The following is a 21,010-nucleotide window of genomic DNA, read 5'->3' as shown; positions in this document are numbered from 1 at the left end:
ACTCCAAAAGTTATACCTGCTCAGGGACGAGTCATGCAAATCTCTCAGGTGTGTTGGAAATGAAGAAGAGGGCCTGGTGTAGCACCGACCCAGTGTTTGCAGTGACTGGGAGGAATGGTGGTTCCTAGTATTTTGGTAACAAGGGCACTTGCACCAAGCCTGGAGTGGCTGTCTTTCAAATAAATAAAATGCTACAGATCATCCATGTAAATCAATAAGCTTGTGACTCATAGTTCCACACATTTACTGCCTAGTCCTTTCATTCCAGGATATGTAGAAACAATGTTGTACATTGCATGTGCGTCACCATCAACACCTGGCTAAGCTCCACACAACTCCCCCCCCCCCATTCAAAAGCAGCATATTATAGGTCTGAATCAGTGTTGCAGTTCACATGCACGACTGGTTTAAATGTGTATCAACTTGCAGAACTTGCCTCCTCCTCCTTCACCCATCTTTTTGAAAATAATATACTGAAATCTACTGCCTGTTTGGGATAGCTATCTGCAATACTGAATATGGAGTTTTTGGATAAGGAGCAGAAAACCACAAATATATTCCCTGCAGTTTTGCGTGGGGGGGGGGGGAGACAAAGAAGAAATGAGAGGGGAAGATAGCACTTTATTTTTCCTATTTTGCCTTTCTTATTTTCAATGAACTATCTATGATATAAAGACCTCCAGCCATATACTTTTTTCCAGAATTGAGAAACAAATGACATACAACAAGTAGTTCAGGGCAAAAGGGGAGGGGGCTTTTAATAATCTCTATTGTTCTATTATTTACCTGTCAATTTTATGGCTTATAAAGTATGAGATTTAGGCCTTAGAAACCTGCTCTCCTTGAAGAGTAACGCGTTGGAGAGGGTACTGTATCATGACTTCAACAAACCTTTTACTGAAAAAATAGAATTCTCCGGAGACAATCACATTTCTCTCTGTGATGATGCAAGCTTATATACAGTGGTACCTCGGTTTACAGACGCTTCAGGTTACAGACTCCGCTAACCCAGAAATAGTACCTCGGGTTAAGAACTTTGCTTCAGGATGAGAACAGAAATCGTGCAGCGGCGGTGGGAGGCCCCATTAGCTAAAGTGGTGCTTCAGGTTAAGAACAGTTTCAGGTTAAGAACGGACCTCCAGAACCTTATTCTGCCTCCCCCTGTCCTCACATGACTGGAAATGCCATCAAAGATCAAATTTCTTCCTATCCTCAACCTACGAACAGCAAGAATGCAAAGGTCTTATAAGACACCCCCCGCCACACAAATTTAACAGTAATGTGCACACAGCTGTATGTTGCAGGCCTGTTCTATGTGACTGGAAAACCAAGAAGGCTTCTCCATGGCAGAAATGGTGTGTTTCACGGGGGTTGGAAAACGTTTGAGATATGCCTAATTACACATAGTACTTCACAAGTAACATTGCTTGCGGGAAGAAGAATGGTACTATTTCAGTTACTATTAATCGACCTTTAGTTTTCAGGCTAAATGCAATTTCATCACAATGCAATGATGGGCTGATAGGGTGGTTTCTGCACCTACATAATAAACTAGAAGTAAATCATTGCCACATATTATCTTCCGATACAGAACACCACTCCCCGCCCCCCCGGGAGAATCTAGAAAACTCTCCTAAAAGGATGAAAAAATATGTCTGGTAGCAAAATGCCTTCCTTACTGAGATTCCACTTCAAGCCTGTTGTCGTGACACAGTCACAAGAGCTCCCAATGGGAATGAGGCCGCACCAGTTGCCTTCTAGTCCTGTGTTTACACGTAGTTTGTGCTTTCCCTGCAACAAAGAAAGAACTTTGGTTTAGTGTCCACTGATCAGGAAGCACATGATTATGTAAACAACACACTTTTATGCACAAAAGAAGCTACAGATTAGGCACATCACTGCCGTTAAATTGTGATGTAGAACACCATGTGCCTAACACTGCAATTCCATGCAAATTCGTTTGGTAGAAAGCCCTTAACCCTCTTAAACTCGACAGAGATGACTAGGATCAAAGTGATGCCTGGGTTCCTCCCAATAGAACCTGCTCAACATGAAATGTTCAGTTGATTCCATGTAAACTCTTAATGGGGCGTGGAGACATGGCTGCCACCAGATTTATTTATTTGATTTCTTATCCACCTTTCACTGTAAGATTTCAGGGGCAGCAACAACTATATCAGCACACAAGTCAAACAGTGCATACAATTATAAAAGCAAGGAAACCAGTTCCTAACAAAAGCAGCACATTACCAATTAAACAAAAGAGGTAGGTCCCACAAAATACTTTTAACTGTTAAAGGCCAGCGTAAAGTGTGGCAGGGGGTCCTCAGATGATGCTAAACAGCATGAGGACAAGACGGAGCCCTGAGAGGTGCCACAGGACAATTCCCACAGCAATAAACAGTGCTTACCCCCACTACTTTCTGGAAATGGTCCTGGAGGTAAGGGTTGAAACACGGAAGCATAGTGTTTCCAACTTTCCAGAAAGATAGTGTGGTCAATGGTGTTGGAGAAGCAGACTGAGGGCAGCACGACTGGCTCCGCTGCACAAGGACTGAGCAGAATGGAAGGCAAGAGGCTGGGAGGGGGGCACCAAATTTTGGCATTGCACAGGACGTGCTGAAATGTGAAAGACAAAAATCCCCCCTGCTATTGGCCACCATAGCTACCGGTAATTGGAATCTCTAGATTAAGTGGTAGAATAGCTATGAATATCCATGCCCAGGGCGGGGGGGGGGGGGGGAGAGAATGGGGCGGGCTCTTGCCTGCATGCTAGTGCTGTGCTGAACCTTTCACTCCCTTTATTTTCAGCAATCTGAGAGAGCAGAGGCAAAACAAAGTGGCCTGCCAAGAGGCTGGGGCGGAGAAATTTGAAGGAATTTTGTGTTGGGATGCACATATGCACTGTTGAAAAGTGACTGATGAGTCTGCTTTTCACTGCAACATGCTTAAAATGCCCCACACACATGTACAGTGGTAGGGAGCTCTTCACACACACACAAGCTTTCTTTGTTGCAACACCACCTAGGCTGCAATGTTGCGTGGTCACATGGGCATCCTAGGAAGTGTGCAAAAAAGAAAGATTGTGTGTAAAGAACCCTGTGCCACAGTGTGGGGCAAGGCAGTAAGAAAGAGGACCCACAACACTACTGGTAAACATCAAGTTTTTCACCCTCCTTGTGAAAGAGGTAGGCAGATTTGGGTACAGCTCTGCTTATGAGCTTTCCAGAAGCACCTGGCTGGACTAGAGGAAGCCTCAGTCGGATCCAGGAGGCCATTTCTTATGTTTTCTTATAATGTTGTTCAATAGCGTAGCTTTACAGATATTTATAAACTCGGCTCTGAAGGATCAGCACAATTCTAAGGATGTCAAATGAGGTCATATAAACAGCATTTTAAAATTCTCCAGGGTTTGAGAAAATACTGTTTATGCCTTTTTTTAAAAAAAAAAAATCTTAATTTATGGCTACAATAGAAATCCCTTGTATGACTTAAAATATAGGAAGGATACTAGTTTCTACTGTGCATTTTAGGACAATCCCTTTGGGGTGATCATTGGAGTGGAAAGCTGATGAGAGTTTGTTATTTCTGTTAGTTTTTGCTTAGAGTTTGTAAGCTTGTGAGTTTATGGGAAACCGGAGGTATCTCTCTGAAGCGGAAATTATTGTGAACATTGATGCAACGTAAACTGAAATGATAACCTTATATCTTACTAAGAGCTGCACCGCTGCTCAATCTGCTTGCTGCCCACAGCTATTGCCACCACATTAACCCCTTAGAGCTTCCATTTCCTACCCCAGTCAACTATTAAGCTCACTTTTCATCAACCCCATTTCTCAATTTGCCTCTTTTCTATTCTGAAGCCTTGCTTGCACTCATTTCACCTGCACACCCAGGTCCATGCCTCCTTCCATATCCATGCCTCCTGCATCTTCCTCCTCCCACTTATTGCGACTGCTAAGCACCCAGTTCACCTTCCGCCCATTGACTCTTTTCTGCCCATTGTTGTCCTGCTTACAATGGGAGTGGCAGGGCCGCAGGCACATCAGGGGCATTTAAGCCAAAGGTCTCGGCATTGCCACATGCTTGTCCTGTGAATCTTACCTTCCTAGAACAATTTTGCCACCTGCAGTAAGGCAAAGTACATGGCTATAGCTGCAATCCTATACACGCTTACCTGTGTTCTTATAGTTAAGCATCACTGAGCCAACTGGAGTTTCCTTTTACATAAGCATGCATAGGATTGCGGTGCAACGGCACACCATGGAAACCAGTGCACCATAGTGCTGTGCCACACAAGCTCATATTTGACTGCTCGAAAGTGCGTTGGAAGTTCAGGAGGTCTTATTCATTAGCAAGTGAGTTTTGGATTGTAGCCGGGAAGTTCCTGGTTTCAATCTTATGTCGATCACATACACATACAGTATCTATTTTTATGTTTTTATATTGTAAACTGCTAATAATAATAATAATAATAATAATAATAATAATGTGTATAATAATAATAATAATAATATACACATTGGGTTGCTTTAATATGAAGTGCTGGGAGTAGGGGAGAGAAAGTTATATAAGCGCTAAGCATCATTTATAACCACCATATCAAAAAAATCACTGAGGTGCTGTTCTGAAAATTTCTCTGTTTTTGCTATGCTGAGAAAGTCTGAATTTGCTGAAGAGGGAACAACAACCCTTGTGTGCAACACACACACACACACACACACTTGGTGACATTTGTTACATAGCTTGTGATACTCTTTCTGTTTCATAGTGACTCTGACTGCTAAAAAAGAAGAGAATGACAGAATACTCATTTGTAAAATCACTGGAAGAAAAGGTTAGCAAGTAATTAACATGTATCTTAGTATTTTAAATAATACATTTAGTAAAAATTATTCAGGATTTTAAAATGTTAACAAGCAAGGGCAATGCCAGCAGAGAGCTGAAAAAGATACCGGGGCTATTATGCATAATAAAATACTGTATAGTGTTCAAAAGCAGAGGCCCAACACACCTTCTACAGTTTCTAGGATCCATCAAGCAAAACCTTTAAATGATATTAGCTACAAAGGCATCCATTTTAGGCTGCAAGGGTGCAAGGAGAGGCATTCTCAGTCTCCCACTTAACTCCTTGTTGTAATCAACTCACAAGAGTCCAAGGATGAACACTTTTTTAAAGTATTGCTAAGGCAAACTGCTACAGCTGGCCTTTGTGGCTCAGAGATAAATCAGCAAGAGCTGTAGACTTTCTTTTTAAAAAAATAACAACAAAGGTGTGTGTGTGGGGAGACACAAAACGGAATCCTGCACATGACGACGTTGGTAACAAATATGTAGGCTACTGTTATTGCCATATGTAACGAAGTTCCACCAAATGGCAGAAAAGGTTTGCGTTTTCAGTACCTTTCAACACCATTTAACCTGTGTGTAAACTTCTCAGATATGGTAATCTTCCATAAATTATTGCACCATGACAAAATATTTAAATCATGCAGCAATTTCCATTTCTGGGCAATCAGTAGTCTGGTGGTCATTGACCAAAAAGTTAACAGTTCTCTGGGTTTGATACCCACATTTGAATCCTTAGAGACAGATAGTAGTGATAGCTGTGATGCAGCTGGCACAGGATCCCCAATTATATGAGCAATTTATCGTCAAGAGTCCTTCACACTCATGCCAAAGGTGGTAATAAGTGTTCAGGAGCCCAGAGTCTTGCCGACAGTCTGGGCCAGAAGTTATATGTGATAGCTGAACCAGAATTATATACCACTGACAATACCCTTTCTCTCTCATATGCTAAAATGGATCTCACTGGTTTCCTAGTCTACAGATTTTTCCATGTTTTAGCATCTATTTCACATTTCATATCTGTCTCCCAAATACTTTAAAGATAAGTGCCTCAAATCTAGAGAAAAATCTTATGGGACAGCAGAAGTAATGCAATGAGGAGGGGCATCACAATTGCAATGAAGGAAATTGGTGGACTGTAGCTCAACTGACCACAGTGCAATTGTACCCGTAGTCTGCAATCTTGATCCACCACTGCAGTTGGGCATCAAGTCTACTGTGGTCTCCAACTGGCTGTAGTGTTGATTTAATATCTCAGGGGGTCACAAGTCAGTCAGGATAAAGTGGAGGAGAAGCACCTCAAGGTTTTAACATTAAAAGCAAAACAATACCCAATGCCAAGGTGGCTAATTATTCCCTTTTATGCTTTAGTTGCTGAGATACCACCACCAAAGTAAAAAACCTGAACAGCTTTAACATTTTTTCTTCTGGATCCAAGTCTGACCGTGCTTTAATTAATGTAACTGCTGATAAAAATCATGTTATATAATGAGATTCCATTGATTTTTGTCTTATTAAACCATTTTTGAAAAACTCTGATCAATCAGAAAAATTGATTAGTTCTTTTTCCGTTTTCATTTCATCGCTGGTGATGGAAAATAAAGATCAGTTTTTAAGTTCAGCCTTTTGAGGAAAACATCCAAATGTGTGTTTGTGTGTGCTTTTTTTAAAAAGCATTTTAACCAAAATGAGACTGAGCTTTTCATATGGTTTTGTTCATATAACTTCATTTTTATGTTTTGCTCACATTAACGTATAGTTTTGACTAGAAAGCCTGAAGGAATAGGAGTTACTCATTAAATGTGGCTTCTGTGACTAGCAAAACCGTACAGGGGTTGGAGAAACAGCCTTGCGGCAATGGAAGCAAGGCTTTAATTCATAACTTATTTACCACACTGTGGCACAAAGCTAAATGATAAAAATGTCTTTGGAGGTTTTCTTGATAAGGATATACCTGAATTTCATCTTTTCTACGCAGGGCACCCCCTCTCCCATTTCATTACATACATGGGACCTGGAAGCACCACTATGAATATAAAAGGTGCTTGCCTGCGTTGGCCTAAGCTGGACACCAGCGAAACCTCAGTTTCTTTCCTTTTCATGCCTCCTGTTTGAATGTTCTCTAGCAAAAACAATATATTCTTATGGCAAGCCCATACCATTTCCCAGAGCATGTGGGGAACTCAGAAGACGGAATGCTGTTCCATCCCCCGCCACCCCCAGTGCCTGCATATAGAAAACTAGATGCCAAGTGACTGGCTAGACCAGAATTCTACTCTTGACATCTCGTTTTCTGTATAGAGGGAATTGTTTGCATGGGGGAGCATTCAATCCTATGAGCTCTAGAGTGTGAGACAAACCATGAGCCCCCATCAGCTTACATGCTAAGCCAAACCATGTTTTAGCTTACAGCAGTGCAGCTGGCGGAGGACCAGGAGAGGAGTGCATCAGTCACGAAGTCCTCTCTAGAAACCATATGAAAATGTTTTGGCTTAGTGTGAACACAAGGGTTTCTAGAGAGGACATCCTGACTGATGCACCCCTCTCCTGGTTTGGCTTAGTGTTACTTGTGAATCCGTCCAAACTGAATGGAATGGGCCATTGTTGTTCCAACGCCTTTATAAATGACTTGGATGAAGGAACTCAAGAGATGCATATCAGATTTTCAGATGACACCAAACTGGGAGGAGTAGCTAATGCCGAAGAAGACAAATCAGGATTCAATATGACTTTAACAGATTGAAGAACTGGGCCAAAACTAAGAAAATGAATTTCAATAGGAACAAATGTCAGGTTCTACACTTAGGCAGGAAGATCTAGCTATACCAGTATAAGATGGGCGACGTCTGGCTTGTCAGTAGTACATGTGAAAAGGATCTAGGGATCTTGGTGGGCCACAAGCTTAACATGAGTCAACAGTGTGATGCAGCAGCAAAAAAAGTTTATGCTATGCTAGGCTGCATCAACAGAAGTACAGTGGTACCTTGGGTTAAGAACTTAATTTGTTCTGGAGGTCCGTTCTTAACCTGAAACTGTTTTTAACCACTTTAGCTAATGGGGCCTCCCGCTGCCGCTGTGCCGCCACCACATGATTTCTGTTCTCATCCTGAAGCAAAGTCCTTAACCCGAGGTACTATTTCTGGGTTAGCGGAGTCTGTAACCTGAAGTGTCTGTAACCTGAGGTACCACTGTATAGTGTGCAGAGGAGGGTAACCAAGATGATCAAGGGTTGCCACATGGAAGATGGAGCAAGACTGAAATTTGTTTTGGATTTCAAATTACTTAGAAATCAGCCCTGATAATATTTATAGCATTTACTTTCAAGTGGGAGAATGCAGTATCAGGAACTTTCAGCACAGTCATATAAGACCCCTAGTAATTTTAAGTCATATATTTCAACAAGAATGGAATAGGATGCTTAGGGAGAAATCACAACTATGTCAAATGTTTCTGACCCTACTATATTCATAGTGACTTCCTGCTGGATGTATTATAGTAGCTCAAGCAGAGACCATTTTCTCAAAATGCACAAACCTCCTAAAGCAGAATCTGTTTCTTTCTGGCATCTCATTTATCATCATAGCCATAATGCTGATGAATTATCCCTACAGAATTGGACTGCAATATCAGAAGATCACCAAAGGCTATCAGAAATTATTTTGTGATCCAGCACAAGGAAACAAAGCAAAACAGAACGGATTACACAAGAGCAAGTCCTGCAGTCATACAAAATCTCAGTAAAGTATTCTGGATGAAGCTAATTTCTTGAGTCCATTTCATTTTTATCCTCTCACTACAAAAGGTGATATGGGGATACAAATTAAAGCACAGCAAAGAAAGAATTAATCCTGCACACTTATAGAAATCTCAATTCTCCAAGTGAGGATCCAAAATGGAACTAACTACAAACAAGAGAGAAGTATCAACAGGCTTGGAGTTTTGCCGAAGTACAAAAATTCTTTAGGAATAAAAATCACAGGGGAAGGGGAAATCCAAAAATGCCTCAAAGAGGACTGAGCCTGCTCAGTGGGCACAGAATGTTGACTTGTTTTTTGTGGGTGGGTGAGAATGGAACAGGATAGCATAAAGGTAGGCATGACTAGCTGGAAACCAGAACAGGATTCCCCCAAATTACAAGACTTTGTTCTAGGACTCACATGCATACGCCTGCTTCTCACTGAGGCTGCATCTGGACTGCACCAGTTAAGAAAGCAGGTGGGGACTCAAGAACTAAGCAGCATTTGTGCCCAGCCAGAAGATCTTTGCTATCTCATCTTCCCCTTTGATGCAATCCGTTAAGTGGAACAGCTGCTGCTGCTCTATCAGGCCCTCTTGGTTTTGCAATCCCAGGCAGTCAGCAAAAGCCAAAGGTCTTGAGTCCTCCATACATGACTGCAGCTGTGTTTGGCTCTGTGGGTCAGAGGCTGCACAGTCCTCCTTTTACTTCCCTCTCTTGAGAGGTGGAAAATGTAAAGCTAGCTTTTGTATAGCTGGTTCCTTTTGAAGAAATGAAGTACAGTGACTTTTTCCGTACCTAAAACATATCTGACTGATTTACAAATGAACAAATTGCAAAGAAATGGCAGGAGTGCAAAAATATCCTCCTCCCAAAACTACAGATTTAGCTTGCTTTGGCCTCTGAGCCAAAATCTTGCATGTCAACCCTCCTTTTCACAGAGTTTCGTTTCTGAACGGAGGTGGGCTGAAGTCTTTGCTCTTATCTAGGGGTCACAATGTTGGCCTGGTATCTCACAAGTGTCAACCCCCACCCAACCATGTGAAATTTGATATAGTGCAGTGCTGTAAGCAGACTGATAACTTGAGGCTTTCTAGACCTATTGCTCAAAACATGGTAAAACTTTTATTAGGCTACACCATTTTACATTGGAGGTGCAGGAATCACAACGAAATAGTCTCCCCCACCAACTCCCAAATCCCACATATAGAAAACTTGATGGTCAGATAAATGGTAAGCTAGACTCTGCGCGACGGTTTGGATATGGTAAAAACTTCAGTTTTCAATCAAGGAGTTACCCACCTTAAATCTAATGTAGATCCAGAAACTATTTTATTCTGTGATGAGCTGTTTGTCTTGGAAGCCTGTTGGAACTGGACCTTAGAAAGCATTTTAAATTGATCAGACGAATGCCCACTCAATGAGTGGTGAGGGTTTCCCCACTTTGTCATATTCTACTGCATAAGCAAGGAAATCCCCAAAATGTGTACTGCATATGCAGATGATCTTTGTCCCCCTAAGAACCAGAAAGAGACATTCTCTTTGATGAAATTCATAATAATAATCATGGCTACTTCTGAGTGATGAAAATTATCATTAATAATGGAATTGCAGTTTAGACAACCCATAGCCTTTTATGCCCGAAATTCTGATGATAATGATGATGATGATAATAATGATAATGATGATAATGATGATAATGATGATAATAATAATAATAATAATAATAATAATAATAATAATAATAATAATTTATACCCTGCCCATCTGGCTGGGTTTTCCCAGCCACTTTGGGTGGCTCCCAACAGAATTAAAAGCACAATAAAACACCAAACATTAAAAACTTCCCTAAACAGGAAGGATTACCTTCAGATGTCTTCTAAATGTCTGATAGTTGTTTATTTCCTTGACATCTGACAGGAGGACATTCCACAGAGCGGGCACCACTACTGAGAAGTCCCTCTGCCTGGTTCCCTGTAACCTCATTTCTCGCAGTGAGGGAGCTGGACCTCAGTGTAATGTCAATTACCATTAGGCTAAACCTCCTCTGAAGAACATTGGTCCCTTCAGAGTCTTGTTTATCATTGCTAGCCGTGGTCAGAATGAATAGCTGAATATTTCATATATGTACTTTCTCATTTTCTGATACTGTGTTTCTCAGGAGTACAGAAACATTAGGCTATACACGGAACATAAATTATCTTTTATCTGTGAGTTTTACAGCAGTTTGTAATACAAGATAGTAGGATTTATGACCAAGAAATAGGAAGATGTCCAAGAATTAATGGAGCATGACTTTTACATTACATTGAGCTGCGTTTAGTGTAACCCGTGTAAGATTTCAGCATAGTGCTAGAAGAGGAAGATATTTCTACTTACACTTTAAAATCTATCAAGGAAGTACATTTTTGTCAGTTATCTAATGCTGCAGAAAGGACTTATGGAATGTTTTGGTAGCCCTTTTACTTGCATGTGCCTCCTTCTGTCTACCCTTGGCACAACTCTCACTGTGAGGAACATCCCACTTGCCTCATTGCACAAATCTGGTGGCCCACAGCAGCTAAGAAAGCCCCTGGCTCAAATCTTACCGCATTCATAACTCACTAGGTGGTGGCAACAGTTCTTGCAGGACCCTCCACCACCACTTAAAAAATGGAGACAATATTAGCCATCTTTGAGATGAATCATAGAATCACAGAGTTGGAAGAGACCACAAGGGCCACCGAGTCCAACCCCCTGCCAAGCAGGAAACACCATCAGAGCACTCCTGACATATGGTTGTCAAGCCTCTGCTTAAAGACCTCCAAAGAAGGAGACTCCACCACACTCCTTGGCAGCAAATTCCACTGTCGAACTGTAAGGATGCTGTAAGGATTGCTGAAATAATATATGTGAACTGCTTTGAGTATGTCAGTGTGGTATATAAATGCTAAACATTGTTACTCCTATTGTTATAAAGTGGCCATCACTAAGGTGTGTGTGGTGGTGTATGTGTATAAGCCCAAAGCAACCAAAACCCTTTGGCAATTTCAGACCTAGGCAAAGGGCCATACTAGATGAATACACAATTGAGTATTGTGTATTTTGCTTTTAAATAGTAATCAAGTGTGCAGCCCCTGAAAATAGCAGTACCTTTGTGGCAGTGTTGAGGGGTGTGTGTGCTTTAATCCAAACTGGATCAGCCCCTTTGTGCCTACCATTTGCATGGGAAGAGAAGCTCTCACTAGCACTAGCTTAGGACTGTGGACTTTTTTTGCTTTGTCCTCCAAACCACTGCCATATCATAAAAAGTGTCTGAAGGTTTTCTCAGTTTCAGAAATAACATGTTATGTGCAAAAAAGCTGTTTACGGAGAAGCACAAGTCCAAAATTGTGCTCTGTGTGTGGAACTAGTTGCATTGGTCCATTGGATCCTTTATGCTTTCTAAATCTGTTACTTCTGAAACAGATTAAAGGAAATAAAATGGTGGGCCATGAAGATGTGAATACATAATCAGATACCAACCTGATCAACACAAAAGGAAACATATTGTAAGGAAACTAAAACAGCCTGTAATGCTATTTCTTAAAGACACATAGAGGAAATCAATAATAAACTATAAATTCTGTGCCTAGTTTTTTTTGTCCAAATGTTGTCTTTCGGGTTAGGGGGATTTGACTGCGCACAGCTGATAGCAGAATTGCATCCTAGGAATATTTGTTGGGATTTTCCATTCCACCTTTAGTTGCAGACATGGGATTGTTATGTGTCACATGTCTGTTTACATTCTAGCACAGTTTGCTGGCGTAAGTGGAACTTCCGCTGTGTTGCTTTTGTTTTTGACTCTCTCTCTGAGGAGATGGCATGTTTCTTTGTCTTGATTTATGTTTAATAAATCCGTAGTTCATAGTATGTATTCACAAGCCTCAGCATCTTCTGTTGTGCAGTTTACACTGCTAAGTATAGTGTGCCCAAGTCTGGGAGGCTTGGGTTACTGATTTATTTTGGAGCCAGAGGTCAATGGATCTTCGCAGCGGCATGGCTGGAAGGAGACGATCCAGCTGAGGGAAAGCCAACTGGCCTTTCGACCCCTGGATGCCGACAATACTAGGTCTGTAATCCTATACACAGTTACCTTGAAGGGAGTCCCATTGAACATAGTAGGATTGACTTCAGAGTAAAGGAGCAGAGGATCAGCTAAGCCATGCTTTTTGAAAGCTGTAATTTGTGATGAGTGTATTTTCTAGTTATATATTCATGAATATTCCTACTTGCTGCATGTGGCTACAGAGGCATCATAATCTATATAGATCACAAACTACAGCTAGCTTTGTGCCAAGTGAAACCTCCAAGAATGAAAAAAAACCCTTTCCTGGCAAAGTAGATGTTAGGTTCACAAAACAATATCCATCATTCCCCCACAAGCCAGCTTCTCCCAACCTCCCACAGTTATATTCAGAAATGCATGGAATAAGCTTATTAGCTTTTTTTCCTAGGCACATCTTATCCAGCAAAGAAATAACATTTTAACTTGTTTCATTATATACCTAATAATGTGTTTCCAAGAAATGAACATGTATTTTTGAAGAGGAGCTTATTAAACATAGAGTTGTAACTAGTCTGTATGAAGGAATAAAATGGATGGTTGGAAAGGAACACACTGAGTATGGCTATAAGTCATGCAGGAACAGAAACCTGTGCTACCCTTTTATTACTGTTCTAGGAAAAAACAAGATAATGATATCTACTGCTTATTATGTACTCCTTCATTTAAATGATTGCCCTTGCCAAATTGATCAATGCTCATAATATTTTTAAAAGGTGGCTCCATTTCATCATATTTAATTTGTGGGGTATTGTGGCATGAGACACAGAAAACTGCAGACTTCACTATAGATTACAACTGTAGCTTTCAAGCTTTCTACATTCAGGGCAACCCTTTCCACATTGTCTGCTGAGGATTCTGGGGCACATCCTAGGCATAAAGAAAAGCATAATGTAAATGTAATAAATAAATAATAACTATTACTTGGGCTCAAAAACCTCAGAAATTGGAACCCTGCCTCCATTTCTAGTTACAGTAGTAGGAAAGTTGGGAGGGCAAATGTCGGAGCCCTTGAATTCCAGGGAAAGGAAGGCACCAGATTCAGGAACATAGGGCATGAGAGGAGAGGGCACCACAAATAGCAGGCGCTGGGGGAAGGGGCCTAGCAAATTCAATGGGGACCACAATGCAGACAAATTCCTTCTCCCATGTCATGTTCTGATTCCAGCTCAACCCTGCGCCCGACGCCCAGCTACGTCAAAGCACATAGCAAATGTCACACAATTTCTCCCTTTATGTATCATGTTTACTTATCAACTTAGCCCTTTTCTCTGAAAAGCAGGTAGGGGAGGTGGGAAGAAATATATATATATTCCAGCTGGGAGAAAAATAGTTGGATATTTTCAGGAGATGGGGCTTACCTGGACACGTGGCAAGCACATTATTAATAGCTTTGTTCTTTAGGTTTTGAACATATCTATATCTGTTTGAACAATGTAAGCAGTTTTTATGAGCCTAGTCAAATTCAGTAATTTGGTATGGTGGCAGAGCCCATGACTGAAAGGCAGGCCTTATCTAGGTAGAAAACTTATATAGGTAGAACTGATGCTCTCTTGCTCTCTCAGATGATTCAATGCAAGCGATATTTGGCCTCCAAAAGCCTGTTTTAAATTGTTGTGCTGGATAATTATATACAAGACTGTTCCAATCAAGCTGTGTCTAAGTTTATACCAATAATTTGAAAGTCATTATCTACAGAGTTTATGCAAGAACTTGTTTAACTTCAATATCAACAGCTCTTTGATTAATGGCCTTACAGTGTATATCGTGATAATCATTATATAGCTTGAAATCTTTTGTGCTTAAATCAAAAGAAAAGTTTCAATCACATTTCTTTGAATTGCATATGGGAGTATTAATTTGCAGTATATTATGTAAAAGTACCTTTGATGATGCCACATCAGTTAATTAGGGGGAGGATCTGTCCTGGAAGGAATTTAAAGACATTTGAGGTTCAAGGAAGTAAAATCATACTTAAAGGGGCATTCAGATGTGGGGATTATGATGTTTGTTTCCCTGGTTATAATGCTAGTGCTTCTGCCCCAATTTCTAATGTTCCTTTTACAATGTTTTACCTGTTGATCTATTTTTGATCAATATACCACCATATTAAGCTAAATTTCACACCAAAGGGCAGAGTGTGACACTGCAGCAGACATCACCAGACAGGTTGCCACCTTTTATGTGCATTTTTGTTTTCACATGAGGAAAAAAACTGCATGCTGGAATATGCCCCCAAATTTCATTGTGTGAGCAGCAGCAGCAGCAGCAGCAGCACAATCCATGATTACAGTGCAAACCCCTTATGATTTTTTTGGGTTAACAGGGTTGCAAATGTCCCCCCCCGCCCCGGAAGCAGTTAACCAGGAAATGAACACTAAACTTTTTCAAAAGCCAAGCCACAGACTCCCTACTTTTGAAAATTTTGATATCTCTATGGTAGTTTTTGCTATGTGAATGGTGCCACGGACTCCCTGGGGTACACGAAGCACCAATTGGGAACCCCTGCTTACAGCATTCCACACCTGGCAATCCTGACAATAACTGTGTGGGGAACAGAGATAATGGCTTACCAAAGGCCACTAGTACAACAGAGTAGTCAAGAAAGATGGCACTATGAACTTACCACCCTGAGCCCATAGGCAATCCACTATCTCAATTTTTGCAACAAAGGGATAAGATTAATATCTACCTGATAGGAATGTTGTAATGAATATTGAAAAAAATAATGTGAGGGAGCACTTTGAGTACTTCAAAATGTGTGATATAAATGATGCGAAGCAACAAATGAAATTGAGATAAATAATGATGATAATTATAGTTATTCTTCAGCTGCCCCTATCTTTTTGAAGAGAAAAGAAAGAAAGAAAGAAAGAAAGAAAGAAAGAAAGAGAAAGAAAGATGGTACATGGCAAATTCTCTGCATCCAGTCTTGGAAAAAGTCTACATTAAGCATCAATTATGCCATTGCTCTGTCTACTGGTTGCTCATATAGGTGTACAATACTGTGAATACTTGCTTTGTGGGACAGCTTCAGGAGAAGAAAAGGCTAAGGAGTAAACCCTACACAAATCCAGAGTGGAGTCCCTAAGACGGTTGGAAGAAGTCTTACATGCCTCCTTCCAGGAACTCCTGCAGCCAAGCTGGTGCCAAATGTATTGTTCTGCTTTCCTTTGGACCACATCAGTGAGGCCAAGAAGGACAGCCCAGGACCTCCATACATACTGCCCAGGCTTGCTCCCAGGGGAGGTCACTTCGGTGCTGCTAACACAGGGGTCTGACTTGTGCCCTGAGACAGATGGATGCCAACAACTGTCTGGCATGCTTCAGAATCATGGAGTTGTAAGGGACTTAAAGGTATCACTATCCATGTTCACTGTTGTAGGAAGGATATTCTCTCCTTCATCCATCTACTCAGCCCACAACTCAGGCTACACAATCCAGGCCGCAGTGTGATACAAGGAGACAGCAAGTGGACCACAAAAGAGGCTGGCAGAGCAAATAGCTCCAGAGGACTCCATCAAATGAAGCAAGTTGTAGGAGAAGCTAATAAAATACCCTGGGCCATTAGCCTTTTTTAGTTATAAATATTATAAACACATTATTTAGATATAAACTTAAGGAGCTTCCTTATGCTGAGTGATATCAGTGATGTATCATGTACAGTGCCCCCTGCATGTTCTTGTTTTCCAACTCTTGCCTTCCCCAGCCAGCTTAGCCAATGGTGATGGATGGTGGGAGAGGTAATCCAACAACTATAGCCTAATGTCCTGATTAAGGGAAGTAATAGTACTGCTCTATTTGCCTTGGTCAGACCCCACCCCACTGTGTCCAGTTCTGGGCACCACAATTTAAGAAGGATATTGACAAGCTGAAACGTGTGACCAAGATGATCAAGGATCTGGAAACCAAACCTCATGAGGAATAGTAGAGGGAGCTGGGGATGTTTAGCCTGGGAAAGAGGGGACTGGGAGGAGATATGCTAGCCATCTTCAAATATTTCAAAGGCTGTCACATGGAAGATGGAGCAAGCTTGTTTTCTCCTGCTCTGGAGGGTAGGGCCCACACATATGGCTTCAAGTTACAAGAAAGGATATTACAACTAAACGTGAAGAAATTTCTGACAGTAGGAGCTGTTCAGCTGTGGAAAGGACTCCCTTAGAAGGTGGTGTCCTCCTCTTCCTTGGAGGTTTTTGAGCAGATGTTGGGTGGTCATGTGTTGTGGATGCTTTAGTTGAGATTCTTGTATTATAGGGGGTTGGACTAGATGAATCCTGGGGTCCCTTCCAACTCTAAGATTCTATTATCTATGGTAGGGTAGGGGAGTGAACCAGGAAACTGTACATTGACTGCTGCTTCTTCCACAAGTTGTGCCCAAAGTGGCTTACAGCAAACCTTCAAAAACATCAAAATACAAAAATACAAAATGCAGAGCAGATGAGCTTCATCACTGAATCCTGTTCCTCACTGCTCCTGCACACATCTGGGACTAGTTTGTTTCCTGAGATCTTTCTGGATCTACGAATAAACACAGCGCGATAGGTACTTGGAATTCTATATGGTTTCCTTGCCATAGCGGGTAGCACTAGGGTGCCTACATACTGGACCACATGGGCTTCAATTCACATAATGCACAGAGGCTATCAATCCTGGAGCTCACTCCCACCTGCTGAGCAGAGCAGCCTTTGTATATTGAATTTCAGAGCATGATCCTGTTTCTGCTTCTAAGTCACGTGGATTTCAAACAAATTCATGAGCAAACTGCTCATTAAAATTGCATACCCACTGTGGGCTTTTTTTTTTGCATATATATACTTATTTGACGAGTCTTTTGAAGAACTTTGTGGGGTTTGAGATTACAGGGGAGGAATGCAGCTGGTGATTGTAACTGTTTCAAAGTTAAATCATTCCTGCCCTGTGTTCTTATATTTTATATTTTTAAATACTGCTCAGAGTAGTACATTTTTGTAACAAGATTAGACGGCTGTCAGGGTATTGCAGTCCTTCTACGGGAGCCCTGTTATTTAATGTTGGATATATAGCCAGTGTCCTTCTGTTAGAGAATTAGGAAGTATATATGTACAGTGGTACCTCGGGTTAAGTACTTAATTCGTTCTGGAGGTCCGTACTTAACCTGAAACTGTCCTTAACCTGAAGCACCACTTTTGCTAATGGGGCCTCCTGCTGCCGCTGCACTGCCGGAGCACGATTTCTGTTCTCATCCTGAAGCAAAGTTCTTAACCTGAAGCACTATTTCTGGGTTAGCGGAGTCTGTAACCTGAAGCATATGTAACCTGAAGCATATGTAACCTGAGGTACCACTGTATATATAATTTACATACCTGCTTTTTCTGAAATGAACCAGAGAAATAATTTAGCAAAGAGGTTATGGGTCCGTTCTATGGTCATTTTTGCACAAGCCCTAATTGGGGAAACTCTCACTCATCTCATTGGGGGATGAACAATATATATTTCATAGAGTACAAAGCAATAAATGGCGACTGGTCACAATGGCAATAGTACCTCCAAAATTGGTGACAATACGACTGTATTGACTGTTTTTGAGAACGTGAGTGGGAAGAGTGCTATTAAACTCAAGTCTTGCTTGCATGCTTCTCATAGGTATCTGGTTGGTTACTGAGAGAACAGGAAGCTGGAGCAGACAGGTCTTTGGGTTGGAACCAGGAGGGCTCTTCCTAAGTTCCTATGTTTGCAGTGAATAATGTCACATAGCAATGGCTATTCCATCAGACTACCTAAGCAGTTAACATTCCAACTAGTCATGTTTAAAACTGTCACTTTCAGAAGTGGTGCCTGAGCTTTTTTTGCCTGTCTGCTCCCCTTTTCCTTGTGTGTTTTGCCTGAGAACAAAGATTGGCTTGCTACTGAACTCTGAACACTGCTCTGAGAGCCTTTTATGATAAATGCTTTCAGTAAATGAATAGCATTGTTGTGCACATGTCTTAGTGCAAATGCACACGGAAGTTTAAAAGAGATCTATTGCAATGCTTTAGAACTGCACTGTACATGCGCAGAAGGATTTGGTTTCCCTGGTTCCATCAGCACACATTGTACACAGCATAGGTCGCAGGACCAGTGTGTCATGAATGTTTTGTTATTTTAACCTTTTGAAAGTCACTTTAAGACCTTTTTTTTGTATAAAGGAACAAATAAACGACATTGTGCAGCTTACACAGATGGCTTTTCACTTTGTACAGGGGAGCATTCCCACCCATCCCTCAAGAATACTTCAGGTGTCCCTGACTGTGTCCCCTGAGCCCTCACATGCACAGAATATGTCAGTTCATGAGGGTCTGTCCTTAGATCAAGTGCACACGGCCAACTAAGGCATCTGCCTACTCTTCAATGAAAAGTCTTTCATTTATTTTCATGATGCACCAGAATGCCCACAGCATCTGCTGCTTCGAGCAATCAGTCAGTCAAGATGATGCAGAACAGGTAGTGGATGGATGTATGGTTAAGAGACTCTGGATCTTCATGATCTGAAATTACCTTCCCATTGCTCTTTTGCTCCAGGGTTGCTGGACTCTCAAAATATGAAACTGGAATTATAGTTTACTGCTTCCCCAGAGCATAAAAACCCATATTTAAATGGGACAAGAGGCCTCAAAGGTTGTATTTTTAAAGTCCATAAATTGGGTGAAGATCACTTTCAACTGCCTGTGTGAAAAATGCACTTGGGGTCCATTTCTGTCCATCTTTTAGGGGTGGAGTGCAAAATACATTTGGGAAAGAATAGGGTTACATCTTTTTAACTTTATATGTGGAGCTTTGTTTTCTTGGAACAGAGAGAACAAATTATTCTTTTCCTCTCTGCAGTCTTAGCAATTTTCACATCTACTGCATAAAGCTTCGCCTGCTTCTTATTAGCATGGTATTTTCCTCAGGCAATTTTCATCAAAGAAACTGGCAATTCTCTCTCCCCATGCCCCATTTTTTTAAAATTGAGCCTTGTGCCAGAGAACAAGGGGTGAGAGGAAGACCTAAGAAATCATAAGATATTACCCCTGGCCTTCAGCTTCCAAATGTGCATCTCATCAAAGGCTTCCTTGCAATTCATGGTCAAAGTGTTAAACTGCCTTTCGGGCTGTTACATTAATAACTGAAAGTTTCAAAGTTAAAAATAGCATTTTGTTTCTCAGAATTCCCACTTTTAACAGTCCAAGGGGCTCGTTCCACTTTCTGATCTGCTCCTGCCTTTTTCTTTCCCCTTTTTTGTTATTCTGGCTTTCATTTTAAAAGAGAATAGAACAAAACGTTTGAGCCACCTGCGTCTTTCATTCCTCTTCCGATTCTCTCAGCAAAACATAATCGCTCTTGCTTGGAATCTGACTGGGTTACTAGAGAAGGCCCTTAGCTTCAGGGGCAGGAGAGTATGTGCTATCGAAATTGAAGACTCTGAACTTCCCTGGCACTCCCAGCCCTCAAGTCCCTTGTCCAAGTCCCTGTAGCTGCTGGGTGCACTAGATCAGTGCTCTTCAACATTAGGTACTCAGAGGTTCATAGAATTGTAGAGTTTAATGTAAAATAAAATCATAAATAAATAAATAAAGAAGAAGAAGAAGAATTGTAGAGTTGGAAGGGACCCCGAGAGTCATCTAGTCCATCCCCTTGCAATGCTGAAATCTCAACTAAAGCATCCATGACAGATGGCCGAACAAGCTTGCTCCTTCCATATGACAGCCTTTTAGATATTTGAAGATGGCTATCATATCTCCTCTCATCCTCCCATCCTCCTCTTTCCCAGGCTAAATATCCCCCAACTCCCTCCACCTTTCCTCATAAGGCTTGGTTTCCATACCCTTGATCATCTTGGTCAGCTTCCTCTTCACACGTTTGGTCATCCTCCTCTGCACACCAATGACAACAGGTTATCAGGTAGATGATACTGAAGAAGCATTTTCTGACATTTTCTGACATTTGTGCTAGGCAAACTAAACTTCATTGCCAGATGTTCAAGACCGGACATTAAGTTAGCACGAACTTGCTAAGCAGACAAGTCAACAATCCTACTGTTAAGGATTGGAAAGCTCTGAAACGCATAGCACGCTATTTGAAAGGCACTACAGACTGAGATTTAACAATCAGAAGTCTGGTGGTCTTAAGATATTTGCTGATGTGCGTTTTGGAAGTGACACTACAGACAGGAAAAGCATGTCTGGAGTTTGCTACATGTACAACCAGGGTCTATTTGATTGGTTGTGAAAGCAAACAACAGTAAGCTTAAGTTCTTGTGAAGCTAAACTGAATGCACTGTCTTATTCACTTGTGGATTGTGAATGGTTGTTACAATTGTGCAAAGACATGAGAAATCCTATAAA

General features: G+C 41.3%; 1 protein-coding gene across 7 annotated transcripts in view; it reads right to left on the bottom strand.

Moving 5' to 3' along the window:
* Positions 1-21,010, bottom strand: part of TPK1 (thiamin pyrophosphokinase 1) — a 251,460-nt gene that overhangs the window by 56,894 nt on the left and 173,556 nt on the right. For all 7 annotated transcript variants that reach the window (XR_014173172.1, XM_081931180.1, XM_081931184.1 and 4 more), the window contains one exon: positions 1,680-1,791. Coding sequence is in view for 6 of the 7 variants with exons in the window: in XM_081931180.1 (XP_081787306.1) it covers positions 1,680-1,791 (112 nt within the window). In the remaining variant the exon portion in view is untranslated. The remainder of the gene's footprint in view (positions 1-1,679; positions 1,792-21,010) is intronic.

Source organism: Podarcis melisellensis, assembly GCF_964234715.1.
Source record: "Podarcis melisellensis genome assembly, chromosome: 12".
NCBI lineage: Eukaryota > Metazoa > Chordata > Lepidosauria > Squamata > Lacertidae > Podarcis > Podarcis melisellensis.
The sequence above is the reverse complement of the archived record's forward strand: the minus strand, read 5'-3'. Positions and strand labels throughout refer to the sequence as shown.